At 44.8% G+C, this 13,363-nt stretch overlaps 1 protein-coding gene and 1 long non-coding RNA gene across 2 annotated transcripts; one reads left to right on the top strand and one right to left on the bottom strand.

The window, feature by feature from the left end:
• Nucleotides 1-1,359: 1,359 nt before the first annotated feature.
• Nucleotides 1,360-5,576, bottom strand: LOC134444672 (uncharacterized). The gene is made up of 4 exons (XR_010034063.1): nt 4,171-5,576; nt 3,618-3,698; nt 3,223-3,300; nt 1,360-2,977 (listed from the first exon to the last, which is right to left on the bottom strand). It is a non-coding gene; the product is annotated as an uncharacterized LOC134444672 (long non-coding RNA).
• Nucleotides 5,577-11,789: 6,213 nt separating this feature from the next.
• Nucleotides 11,790-13,136, top strand: LOC134444674 (ATP synthase subunit epsilon, mitochondrial-like). Its single transcript, XM_063193906.1, has 2 exons — nt 11,790-11,880; nt 13,005-13,136. Exons 1-2 carry the CDS (start codon nt 11,849-11,851, stop codon nt 13,126-13,128), a joined length of 156 nt encoding a protein of 51 aa, XP_063049976.1. The 5' UTR covers nt 11,790-11,848; the 3' UTR covers nt 13,129-13,136.
• The last annotated feature ends 227 nt before the right edge of the window (nt 13,137-13,363 follow it).

Raw genomic sequence — 13,363 nt, 5'->3', positions numbered from 1 at the left:
CGGTGGGCGTAGACTACGCAAACCACGTGACCACTCGTCGGCAAAGATCAAAGGATGATCCAACTCTTTCTCTACGGCTCTGTTCTACCCTACCGCGGAGGTTTGAAGGAAAACGAAAAACACGATGCAGATGACTTGGCAGGAAATCACTGGAGTTTACTTGACAGGGAGAAGAGAAACTGTTTTTTATTTCAGTAGTACAACTTCCAAAAAATCAATTAGAAATATCCATAAAAGGCCATCATGGAAATGATATGTTTGTAGTGTGGTAGTAGCAAAGAAGCCTCTTTGTTCTTTTGTAGTGTGGCAGCTAGCTCATTAAATAAGGGTTCGCTAATGTCCTGTAGAGTTTGAATGGGTTTGGCTGACAGTTGCTAAGCTAGCTGTTAATTAGATAGGCTATCTATTGTATTTAAAAATGGCTTTTGTTTCATTTAACCACCTCAACTGTAAAACATGAATAAAGATAGACTCTTGTATGCTATCATCCATGTCTAATTACGCCACAACTTTTTAAATTAATAGCAAGAAGCCTCTTTGTTGATACAGTATATAGTACAAGTAGTGTGGCTAGCTAGCTTCTAAAACAGGGTTCGCTAATGTCCTGTAGAGTTTGAATGGGTTTGGCTGACAGTTGCTAAGCTAGCTGTTAATATGGGCATTAGATGTATTGTATTTAAAACGGCTTTTGTTTGGCATTTTAACCACCTGAACTGTAAAACATGAATAAAGAGAGAATCTTGTATGCTATCATTCATGTCTAATTACGCCACAACTTTTTAAATTAATAGCAAGAAGCCTCTTTGTTAGTGGTAGAATTACGTTTCAGGTGGCTAGTCAACTAGCTTTGAGTTTGTAATGACTGATTTAGCTGGCTAGCTACTACTAGGCCCCAGGTGTGAATGGCCATTCATGCTGTCTATTGTCTTTTAAAATGGCGTTTGTCTTGCATTTAATCTCATGTAGTACTTGATCAAAAATAAACTGATGTTGTACCATCTAATTATGCCCCAACTTTTAGAAGTAGGCTACCCAGATAGCAAAAATGTTCTGGGCTTTTTATGGCCCAGAAACCTTTCTTCATACTGGCAATATGCCGCAATATGTCGGGGTTACTCCCGGGCCTAAAACGGCCCACAAGATTTTGCCGGAATCATGCCAGAAAGCAGCCAGTAGAATGCCAAGAACGTTCGACAGAGTGCCGGCACCTTACCAGATGTTTGCCAGAAGACCCAGAAATGGCCCATGAGCCTACCACAAGATTGCCAGAACCCTGCCGATTAAAACCCATAAATATGCCGGAATATATTTAACCTTCACAATAATAATAATAACAATAAAGAATAAAACCCACAAAAAAATCATGCAAATTGGCCATTTATTATCTTTAGTAGGCTACAACAACATTCATTCATTCAATAGATTTTGGAAATTGAAAATGTATGACATTTTAAAGTAGAATTTTCAGAAAAGAACACAAAATTATCAAAATAGCTTTTTTTTTTAAACTCACAGCCTATGTTTTAAATGGAATTTTCCAAAAAACAAACCAAATGATTAACACCTTTCTTAACATATCCCTCTGAGTTTTTAAAAAAACTTTCAGAAAACAAACAAAATAATAAACATTTTGTAACTCATAAACCTTAGATATCGGTGAGAAAAACACACAAGACCTTGAGGTCGTACATTGTATTTTCTTCTATGAACATGTGAAGAATTCAGATGCAAAACCCCCCTAACTCCATTTCAGAAGACCTGCACTTCTATATTTTTAGAAAACCCTGTTGTTGGTTTGGTTAACATTCATGTACTTGATAATACATATAAATAGTTACATTACATAAATAAAATTTAAAAAATATGCAATTTTGATAGCTTTGTATTGAATAAAAATGAATTAATATTATTTTCTGAAAAGGCACTTGGGGGGTTTTTGCATCTAAACTCTTCATGTGTTAATCATATAGACAAACATGTAAAATACATACAGTCAGGGTGCGGATTGTAGGAGGGGATGGGGGGATTGTCCCCTCTTCTGGTTTTGATATTGTCACTTTTTCCACATGATTTTAATCATAGTTTAATGTAACTCCATTGATATTGCTTGACATCTGAAACACATCCCCCTTCTGGTTTTCTGACAAATCGCACCCTGCATACAATATAAAAAGTTGAGTCCTTTCCTGAGACGTTCTGCAGTCAGGGAGCTCCTGAGACATTTGACCCACAGGTACCAAACATACTTTTTAAGGTGACATCTTTGTCAAGATGTGTTAATTCAGCACTGTGGCATAAATCATCCATATTCAATTACAAAATACATCATAGTGAAGCGAATGGGTATACAAGACTGACTATCAAATTTTAAAATATCTTCCCACAACAAAGTTCCTCAAAATTGACAAAGGTGTTCCTCCAAAAAATGGATGAAGTCAAGCCACCGATGCAGCCTTTTCGATCTTGGCTACTTTGAGCGTGTGTGTGTGTGTGTGTGTGTGTGTGTGTCTGACCTAGTTCATAGTCCAGTGTGTTTGTGTGTGTACTGTAGCATGCATGTGTGCAGGTGTTTGTTGCTGCTTGGGATGCCATTGTGGTTCGGATGAAGGCACACCACACCTGGGGAGTAAGTCAATGCTGAAGGACAGGACTCGCGTAGGTGGGGCATGATGGTGGAATCATTGCAGTGTGTACCGATTCAGATTATTTGCCAACATCACCAGAGACTCCCATCTTGTTTGAGAGTGCGTGTATGTGTGTGCATGTGCGCCTGTGTCTATGTGCATGTTTATATGCCGGTGTGTGTGTGTGTGTGTGTGTGTGCGCTGGGCATAAAAAGGGCAAATGTCTGACATTCCGTTCTTGGTCTGTGCTTCTCCTCTTCCTCACCCCATCTCAGTCTGCTGCCAGGTACAGCCACCTCTTCGTAAGATGTTCCACCTCCTAGTGGGTGGCCTGGATGCATCTCTCTATTTCTCTAAAAAGTAAAGATACAAAAATAGCATTGAATCAGCAAATTTCAATGATAATTTCACCTGCAACAACATTCTTGAACTCTAATCCCTGGAACCATACATTGCCATTGAGATTTGTAAATACAGTTCATTTTTTCATGGGACAACAAATAATAAATTTCACTTTGACACATTGAATAGTAGCCAGCGCATAACAATATAACTACTTCAATTCAACTTCAGAATGCATCCATGTAAATCAACTTACTGCTTGAGGATGTCTGTCTGGCCCTATGACGAAAGCCCCCCTTTTGGTCCCTGGCTGGAACGTGGCACATGGACTGACCTGTAACGAGAGTGAGATCAAATGTCAAATGTTTATGTCCTGCTGTACATATACACAGGGTTAAAAAGTTCAGTATTATGCAAATTATATTATTTCACTGATTTACCTAAATAATCAAGAAAAACAAAACAAAAAATTGGCATAAGTTTGCTTGTAGCACATGCACACTCAGAAACATAGGCGGGCGGGCACGCGCACACACACACACATTTGATTTTTATGGACTGACCTTATACGAGAGTGGTAATCAAATGCTTGTTTTTTACTTAAAGATAATTCACATGATTTCCTTTATTTGATGTAGAAGATCAACTTACTGTTTGAGGATCTCTGTTGATCCATGTCACTGGAAATTCCTCTCGGGTCCCTGGCCTGAAGACGTGGGCTCATGGACTGACCTGTGACAAGATCAATAGTCAAATTTTTGGGTCATTCCAGGTATAGGGGTCTGTTAAGTCCAGGCGGGATTTACTTTCACTGTCCAGTCTGTTCCTACAGTTATACACAGGGCTGTTAATTAACTTTTTTCACCACCAGCCAAAATGGCAAGAATCTTACTAGCCAAACACACACTTAATAATGAGTCAAAGTGGCTAGTAAGTTGGTCTTTTCTCATAAGCAGGTGCACTTTGGCTCAAGGAAATATAGTTGCTTAAAATTATGGTCAGACTTAGCTCCAGTTGTGGCTGCTGATAAGGCCTGCCAAAGATTCCAAGGCACACTGATGATGGTGAAGTTAAAAAGCCTTTAATTAAACCCTTTAAGACTTTATCACTAGCTGGAGCGAAGTCTGACCATAATTTTAAGCCCTTTTTATACATACAATAGACACCTTTATAGTGTATAATTTTCTTATGTAAATCAACTTACTGCTTGAGGATCGCAGTCTGTCCTCATGTTGTAGAGCCTCCTCTTTGGTCCCTGTCCCTCACCCGTGTTAGTGAGATGGATCCTCCTGTGACAAGAGTACAATGTGATGGACTATTTTATTGCAAATCTGATATTTCTGTAAATCACATTACCTCGTGCATGTGTCTAATAAAAAGGGCAGCTACTTTGTGTCCTCAAAGATATATTATTTCAAGTATGTCACAAACTGCCCTCTGATTTCGTCTGATAACGACATCAGAAACGGGTGACTATTGCATCCGTAAAGCGATGTGGACTCGAGAATACTGTAGAACTAGAGCTCAGGGTAAAGCAATAAGCCGTGACCTGCCATTGCTGCAGGTGGAATTTGAAGCCCATCACCGGTGAATTCCGCTCAAGATGGATTTTGAACAGGCTCACGTTAAACACCACATTACGCTAACGTCCAAGCCAGCCCATCAGAGATTTTACAAAAATAATTTCTGAATCCAAACCTCAGCAGGCAGCTGAAATCTAAAACGGGCTGTCTCAAGCGTGTAAATTTACAATCGCAAACGAAAACAAAAACCAAAGGCCATGACAGCACACCAACGAATTAAATTAAGAATATAGTCTTTGCATATCAGTCATCTAGTATTAGCTCTAAACACTGACGTTTGCCTAATGTCCGAAAAGGATAGCTGCCATCTATGCTAGCTAGGGTCGTTATAGCGTGTCCTCCAAACAAGTTAAAGCCCTGACATGACATAACATGAATTAGTACGTACTGAAACGCCTGTCAAGAGACCTAATACTTAGTCTTATTTAGTCATGAACAAACAACTGAAATACCGTAGGCTAGATGTTAGCTATCTCCAAGCCAAGGGAAAATTTACCTCAAGAAATGTTGCCTCATCTTAGCACAGGTAAATACAACAAAGAGCAATGTAGCTATTAAGTGAGCAGTATAATTAGGCACAAGTAGGCTATAACAATCGTTTTACTTACCTTAATACAAAATACACAGCACAATATCCTAGTTCAGTAGATAGTACATCAAGTCCATGGTTCATTACTAGACTAAGGTCCCGCCGAAAAGATTCCCAGGATGAAGTCGGTCTCACGTAAATGAGCATGCGTGTCAACCGTCTCCGTAGGGCAGGGCCGCTGTCATCTTTGCTTGGCCCTAGGTTTTAAAAAAGCCCCCCCACCTGAACAAAATGTTTTCTGGTAATATTCCAACTTGCCGGGAAAGAACCATAAAGTAACTGTAGCTCCGCCCTCCTGCACAACCGATTTCGTTATTTGGGTGGCATTCCAGTGAAAAGCCAGAATATCTCTGGCATCATTCCTACTTTGCCATTGATTTGCCGAAATCAACCGAAATCGTACATTCACCAGAGAAATGCCAGAAAGACCCAGAAAGATGCCGGAAGACTTTGCTATCTGGGTACTAGTGGAATATTACGTTTTACATAGCCAGCTGATTAGCTTTGTGAGTCATTCTAGGGACTGGGCTCAACTGAATTAGTTAGTTCGCCCCCTGTTGTCACGGAGGTGAATTGACGTCATTAAAATCTCCTCCTCCCTCCCCCCTTGCCCCACTCTTGAATTTTCGGCGGGAAAAAAAACACCACGCCCTTTCGCACGCATTCGCATGTAGGTCGACTATGAGGCAATACCCCCCGCTGACAGTACGTCTATGCTTTACCCCGCAATCGGCACCGCGTGACTATGCATCAGCCTTAAGGCAGCAGCTTCCTGAAAGCTGGCTACTGGCTACTGGCTAGCTGATTGTAAAATATCACGATGGCATGCAGTGAAAACAACGAATGGGACTGCAAATAAATCACGAGATAATTGAGATGAAAGGTTTGGACAGGCAAATAAATAGCTTGTGTGAACATTGGAAAAGGGCTTCAAACCGGAGAGAGCCGAACGCCAAAAGATGGGGATTTTATCATTCATTCACTATGCATTAGCATTCTCAAAACCCACGCCACCTCGTTTAGTTTACAAAGATACACAAATGTATACGAGTTGAAATCTGATGTCGCACATTTTATTTGATGTCAAAGGACACAATCAGTCGAGCGAGGCTAAAAATATATGTTGTTGCCGATCAAGAGGAGACGAAACGTGATCTCTAGTCGGCATATGGATGTCCACTTTCACTTTCAACACCACAGGAGATAAAACCGCGTCTTGTCACTGTAATGTTCTTGTTGTGTCTATTGACATATAAGTGTCCAAATAAACAAACATCAAACGGAACGATCACTGATCTGAATCTAACTGATTTATTAACTGGTATAATACCCCGGGCCGCCAGGGGCGCACTCAATATGTAAGGCACATACATTGCATTGTATATATATGCATATTGACGTGGTGGGGGCACAACGTAAACATGCATATGTTACATCCCCCTTCTTTTAAAACAAGAACTCAGTTACATCAACGCAACAGGTCAATCCTTACATTCAACAAACAATTAGCAAATATAGAATTAATGTACAGTGTACTATTTCAATTCACAACTGTAGTTATATTGCCGAATACATTAATAACTTTTAAAGCATTACATTTACCATACCATGTCAAGCCAATCACCTGTTAAAATAAGTCATCAAATCAATCACATAGAATATATTATGCAGTCACATCAATCACACAAAATTAGATATTAAATAATCATGTTGTCTGTCAGTCCATTTCAAAATGCATCAGTAGCTGTAAGAAAAACATTGTTATTGCATAAACACATCTGCAATATAATTAACCCATCTTATCATATATCATGTCAAATCACACCCAACAATACAGTATATACAATCATGACAATAAAATCTTTTCATTTTCTTTTCTTTCTTTTTTTTTTTTAAATTGTGATTCATCTTTTTTTCTGTCTTTTTTTTTGTGTGTGTGAATCATCTTTTCATTTTTTTTTTGAAGTCTGTTTTCCTTTTTTTTTTTGAAAGTGTTAACAGACTTATCTTTTGTGAATTGTTTTTTTTCATTTTTTTTTTTCATGTTCACAGGTTTAAAACAGTTTTCACAGGTCCATTCTTACTGTTGGTCTCACGACGCGTCCTGATCTCGTGCTGGAAAGTGGTGTGCGTGTAGTATCAGTGTCTGGTTGTGAATGTTCAGGTTCAGTGTCTGTAGGGTCAAACCTGTGTTGCGGTTGAATCTCCTCCTCGCTGGTGCTGTCCTCGGCCGTGGGAAGAAGGTGACGCCGGTTGCGCCGGAGATGCTGTCCTTCACTGGTGACGATGTTGTACGACCTTGGTGTGTCGGCTGGCTGGATGACAGCAGCAGGTTTCCACCTGCCGTCTGGAAGCTGGTGACGGATGGTGGCACCGGCAGGAAGCGTAGGCAGTGCTTTGGCGTTCCTGTCGTAGTAGTGCTTCTGTCGCCGTTGACACAGCTCTCTCCTGGTGCGGACTGTGTCGCGGCAGGCGAGCTCTGGCTGCAGCTGTTTCGCGGTGGAGGGCAGGACTGAGCGCAGGCGCCGGCTCATCAGCAGCTGCGCTGGTGATTTCAGTCCATCCACTGGAGTGTTGCGGTACTCCAGTAAACTGAGGTAAGGGTCTGACTTCTGTGCATGCGCTTTGTCCATGAGGGCTTTGACTGTTTGCACAGTCTTCTCGGCCAGCCCGTTGCTCTGTGGGTACAGGGGGCTGCTGGTGATGTGCTCAAAGTCCCATGCATGACTGAAGGCCTTGAAGTCCTGAGCGCTGTAGCACGGCCCATTGTCACTGACAACGGTCTGGGGTATGCCGAATCTGGCGAATGTGGCTTTCAGCTTCTTGATGACTGCTGAGGCTGTGAGGCTGGTGATCTTTTCAACCTCAAAGTATCGGCTGTAGTAGTCCACTGTGACAATGTACTCACTGTTGTTCCAGGTGAAGAGGTCTGTGGCTACTACCTGCCAGGGCCGCTCTGGGATGGGATGCGCGATCATGGGCTCTTTGGTGACGGAGTTCCGGCGCTCGAGGCAGATGAGGCAGTTTCCGACCATTGTGTCGATGGCTTTCAGCATGCCTGGCCAGAACAGTACATCTCGTGCCCGCTGTTTACTTTTCTCCATGCCCAAGTGTCCTGAGTGTATCAGTGATAACATTTCAGTTCTGAGTGAGTGTGGCACAATGATTTTCTCACCTTTCAGCAGGATGCCGTCAGCCTCTGAGATTTCGTCGCGGTGGTTCCAGTACTCCATGATCTCAGGTGAGCACTTTTTTCTTGCTTCAGGCCACCCGGAGTGAATGACCTGTCTCAGTAGCGAGAGCTGCTTGTCTTGGGCTGAGGCGATCCTAATTTGTGCCATTTTCCGGTCGCTCACGGGGGCGTTCCGGACAACTGTGTGGATGTGATTGTCCATTCCCTCACACAGAGACTGTTCATCACATGCAATTGACTTCCTGGAAAGTGTGTCGGCAACAGGGATTTGTTTTCCAGGCTTGTGTATGATGTTGATGTCATACCTTTGTAGTTGCAGGATCATGCGCTGCAGTCGTGGTGGTGCTGCTGACAGTGGCTTGCGCATAAACTCGAGTGGCTTGTGGTCTGACTCGACTGTCACCTGACGTCCGTACAGGTACTGGTGGAATTTCCTGCATCCGAAGAGTACTGCATACAGCTCCTTCTCGATCTGCGCGTAGTTTTGCTCGGTCTCGTTGAGCGCTTTCGATGCATACGCCACTGGCCTCTCGTCCTGCAGCAGCACGGCACCTAGTCCGCTTTTCGATGCATCGACTTGTAGCTTCACCTCTTTCGTGTGGTCGTAGTAGGTGAGTACTGGTCCAGGCTCTCTCGTCAGCGTGTCCTTCACGCGCTGGAATGCTGCGTCGAGGTTGGAGTCCCACACGAACTCGTTGCCTTCCTTCAGCAGCTGTCGGAGCGGTTCTGTCGTTTCAGACAGTTTGGGAGCGAAGCGGGAGAGGTAGGTGACCATGCCCAATATGGTCTCGAGCTCTGCCTTGTTGTTCGGCGGTGGCATCTCGTTGATGGCTTTGATCTTGCTGGGGTCGGGTTTGATCCCGTCTCGCGTCAGCTTATGCCCAAAGTAGCTCACCTCTGGAACGCAGATGATGCTCTTCTCCCGGTTCAGCTTTATCCCCCTCTCTCTCGTCCTCTCGAGCAGTGCGCGCAGGTTGGCGTCGTGTTCCTCTCTCGTGCGTCCGTACACCAAGATGTCATCGACGATCGCTGCAACGCCTGGGAGCCCCTCATACGCCTCGTCCACTCTCCGCTGGAACTCGTCCTGGGCTGAGATGATGCCGAAGGGAAGTCTGATGAATCGGTATCTCCCGAAGACGGTGTTGAAGGTGGTCAGCATCGACGACTCGTGGCTGAGCTTAATTGCCCAGTATCCGGATCTGGCGTCCAGCACACTGAAGAAGTTGGCTCCAGCCAGTCGTGGTGTGATGTCGTCCAGCGTTGGAAGAGGGTAATGGGGTCGCTGTATGGCTTTATTCAGAGGTCGGGGGTCTAAGCACACTCTCAGCTTTCCTGTTTTGGGCTTTTCAACTACGACTAATGCATTTACCCACTCGGTAGGTTCAGTCACTTTTTGTATCACCCCCAGCCTCTCCATCTCGTGTAGCTCCTCTTTCAGACGGGCTCGCAGTGCATACGGGATGCGGCGGGGTGGACACACCACTGGTGTGACATCTGGCTTCAGGCGTAGGGTACACTCACCGGGGAACAGTCCGATGCCGTCGAACACGTCCGCGAACTCCTCCGTGATGCTGGTGTGGGGCTGCGCGGTGGCCATGTGTACCAACTTGACCATGTTGAGATCGAGGCAGGCCCGCATTCCTAGAACAGGTGGTGAGTTCTTTGCGTGGACGATGTCGAAGCCTAGCGTGACTGCCTTGTCTTTGTACCTGCAGGTGAGTCTGCACGAACCCTCGATGTCCAGCCGCTGTCCGCCGTACCCGGAGATGGTGCTGTCTGGTGGGCTCAGTCGTGTGTTGCCAAACACTTTGTGGAAAGTCTCAGCTGGGATGATGTTGGCCTGTGCACCCGTGTCGATCTTGAATTTCAGCTTTTTCCTCTGCTTTCCCAGCTCTACCTCTGCAAACGCTTGTTCTCTCGTCGTGTCTGGGTGGATTTTGGTGATGGTGTGGATGTACAGCTCATCCGATGACTCATCGTCGGTCTCGTTGACGCAGTGGACTTTCTTCGGGTGGTACCTGGGCTTTTGTCGCTGCGGTTGTGATGCTGATGACCTGCATACTTTCGCGAAGTGGTTCGGCTTCTTGCACTTGTTGCACACCCTTCCTTTCGCCGGACATTCTCCTGTACGTCCATGGTCCCCTCCACACGCACCGCACACTTTCGTCGCACCTGCTGTCCTCTCGCCGTCCGTCGTCCTTCCTTGCCGTTGTCGATCTGGCTTGTAGGCGTACGCGGGCTTTCTGCTAACTGCATGGGAGGAATGGCTGGCTGCGCTAGTGCTAGCAGTGTGGCTGTCATCCATTGAACGTAGCTGTTGGCGGGATAGCTCGTGCGTTCTGGCTATGTCGATAGCTTTCTCTAATGTAAGCTCAGAACCGTGGCATAACAGTTTTTCACGCACCTTATGGGAGTTGGTGCCAAACACAATCCTGTCCCGGATCATGTCATCCTCATCGCGAAAGTCACAGTCTTTAATCATGAGTCTCAAGTCCGTAATAAACTGGTCAATGCCTTCCCCTTCCCCTCGCTGATGGAACTGGTAGCGCGCGAAGATGGGGTTAGCTTTTGGCTTTACGTACGTGTCAAATTTGTCGTAGTAAGTCTTGAGTTTTTTCCTCTGGTCCGCTGTAAGTGTCCAGGTGCTGTAGACATCCCTGCCTTTCTCTCCGATCCACAGGAGTAGATAGCTGCACTTTTCCTCCTCAGTTTTCTCACGTAGCGGTCCGCTAAACATTAGCTCGACATGTTGACGGAACTTTTTCCAAGCCTGAGGTAAATTCGTAGATTCCCAATCCATGCGAGGCATAGGAACGTTGAAGTGGTCCATTTTCGTCGACAGATTATAAACACTTCACTATTCTGACACCATGTAATGTTCTTGTTGTGTCTATTGACATATAAGTGTCCAAATAAACAAACATCAAACGGAGCGATCACTGATCTGAATCTAACTGATTTATTAACTGGTATAATACCCCGGGCCGCCAGGGGCGCACTCAATATGTAAGGCACATACATTGCATTGACGTGGTGGGGGCACTACGTAAACATGCATGCGTAAACAGCTTCCATGCGTTCATTCATCAGGTGCAGGCAGGCTGCTGTAGCTCCATGCAGGCTGCTCTCCCAGAGAGAGTAGCTGGCCAACTGGTCTGCCTTTATTTCTGTCTGGTTGCCTGCATGTCTGTCTGCCTGCCTGTCTCTGTCTTTATTTCTCTCTGTCCGTCTGTCTGCCTGTCTGTCTGTCTGCCTGCCTGCCTGCCTGCCTGCCTGCCTGCCTGCCTGTCTGCCTGTCTGTCTGCCTGCCTGTCTGTCTGTCAGTCTGTAAGTCAGTCCGTATGTCAGACTGACTGCAGGGCTTATCCAAAGAGTTTAGGCGGCCTGTCTGTCTGCCTGTCTGTCTGTCCGTCTGACCGCAGGATTTATCTAAAGAGTTTAATATAACTGTACTGTAAGCGACTGCACTTCTTCTCGGAGCTTGACAGAGCAGAGCAGCGCAGAGCCGTGCTTGACAATGGTTGCATACTGGAGACTAGCTGGACTCAGGTAGCCACAATTATATATTTCATACTTATTTACAAAAATATACGTACATACAATTTATTCTTGTTTACACACACCTCTTACATCACACCTACACCGTATATTTGGTTGCATTTCATATAAAACGTGTCAACCTGTTTCATGTCATCATATTTAGATGCATACTTTATGAAAAACCTGTTTAGTTGGGCAACATTTTACAAACATCAAACACAAACCTGTTTAGTTCAGTTGCATTTTATATCAAACTTGTTCAGTTGGATTCATCATTTGGCTCATGCTCTTTCCTGCCATGATGCTGTGTTGTAAATGACATGCATGTTGTAAATAACAATGATGTAGGCTAAAACATGTCAAGACACAGGCAAAGTGTGTGTGTGTGTGTGTGTGTGTGTGTGTGTGTGTGTGTGTGTGTGTGTGTGTGTGTGTGTGTGTGTGTGTGTGTGTGTGTGTGTGTGTGTGGTGGTAGTAGTAGTAGTAGTAATAGTAGAACTTAGTAGTACCAGTAGACTACAGTTAACCATGTCAAGACACGACAGGCAAATCTAGGCAAACCAGGTCCTATTTATGAAACCAAGGCTGCTGAGTGTGCTTCACATGCTTATGGTAATGAGACATGATAATGTTAGAATTCATTAAAGGATTTTTTTTTAAAAGCATGGGCAACACAATCAATTACACAATTATGCACAATAAGCACAGTGCTTGAGTAAGACTGTCACATCCCTTATTTATTTATTTATTTAGTGTGTGTGTGTGTGTGTGTGTGTGTGTGTGTGTGTGTGTGTGTGTGTGTGTGTGTGTGTGTGTGTACACGTCTTTATTAAGTGAAGTGAAGCATCTCTCTTGTGAGCCCCTCTCCCTCAGCACTGTCTGTGATTGATCAGGGTTTTTTGTGAAGTGTGAAGTGTGTCCTTCAGCATGTGTGCTTAAGTAAAACTGTCCGACACCTTTATTTACTGAAGTGTGTGTGTGTGTGTGTGTGTGTGCGTGTGTGTGTGTGTGTGTGTGTGTGTGTGTGTGTGTGTGTGTGTGTGTGTGTGTGTGTGTGTGTGTGTGTGTGTGTGTGTGTGTGTGTGTGTGCGTGCGTGCGTGCGTGCGTGTGTGTGTGTGTGTGTTCTCCACAGCTACGTGCGCTACTCTGCTATCTGTGCTCAGGCAGTGCGTGAGGCTCTGAAGCCACATCTGAAAGCCGCCGCCCTACGGAACGCAGAAGCTACAGTGACAGTCGTGAAGCGCAAGACGCCCTGAACCCCACAGACAGGTATTGTCACAGGCGGGTATCGTGACAGACGGGTATCGTGACAGACGGGTATCGTGACAGACAGGTATCGCCCCAGACAGCTATCACTACAGACAGGTATCGCAACAAGACACCATGAGCAGCACAGACAGACAGGCATCAGCACAGACACATATCACGACAGACAGATATCACAGCGGCCATGCATAATTACAGACGGATATTACTACAGCAAAACACCAT

Source organism: Engraulis encrasicolus, unplaced genomic scaffold (assembly GCF_034702125.1).
Source record: "Engraulis encrasicolus isolate BLACKSEA-1 unplaced genomic scaffold, IST_EnEncr_1.0 scaffold_659_np1212, whole genome shotgun sequence".
Taxonomy (NCBI): domain Eukaryota; kingdom Metazoa; phylum Chordata; class Actinopteri; order Clupeiformes; family Engraulidae; genus Engraulis; species Engraulis encrasicolus.
This window is presented reverse-complemented; position numbering and strand designations above follow the sequence as displayed.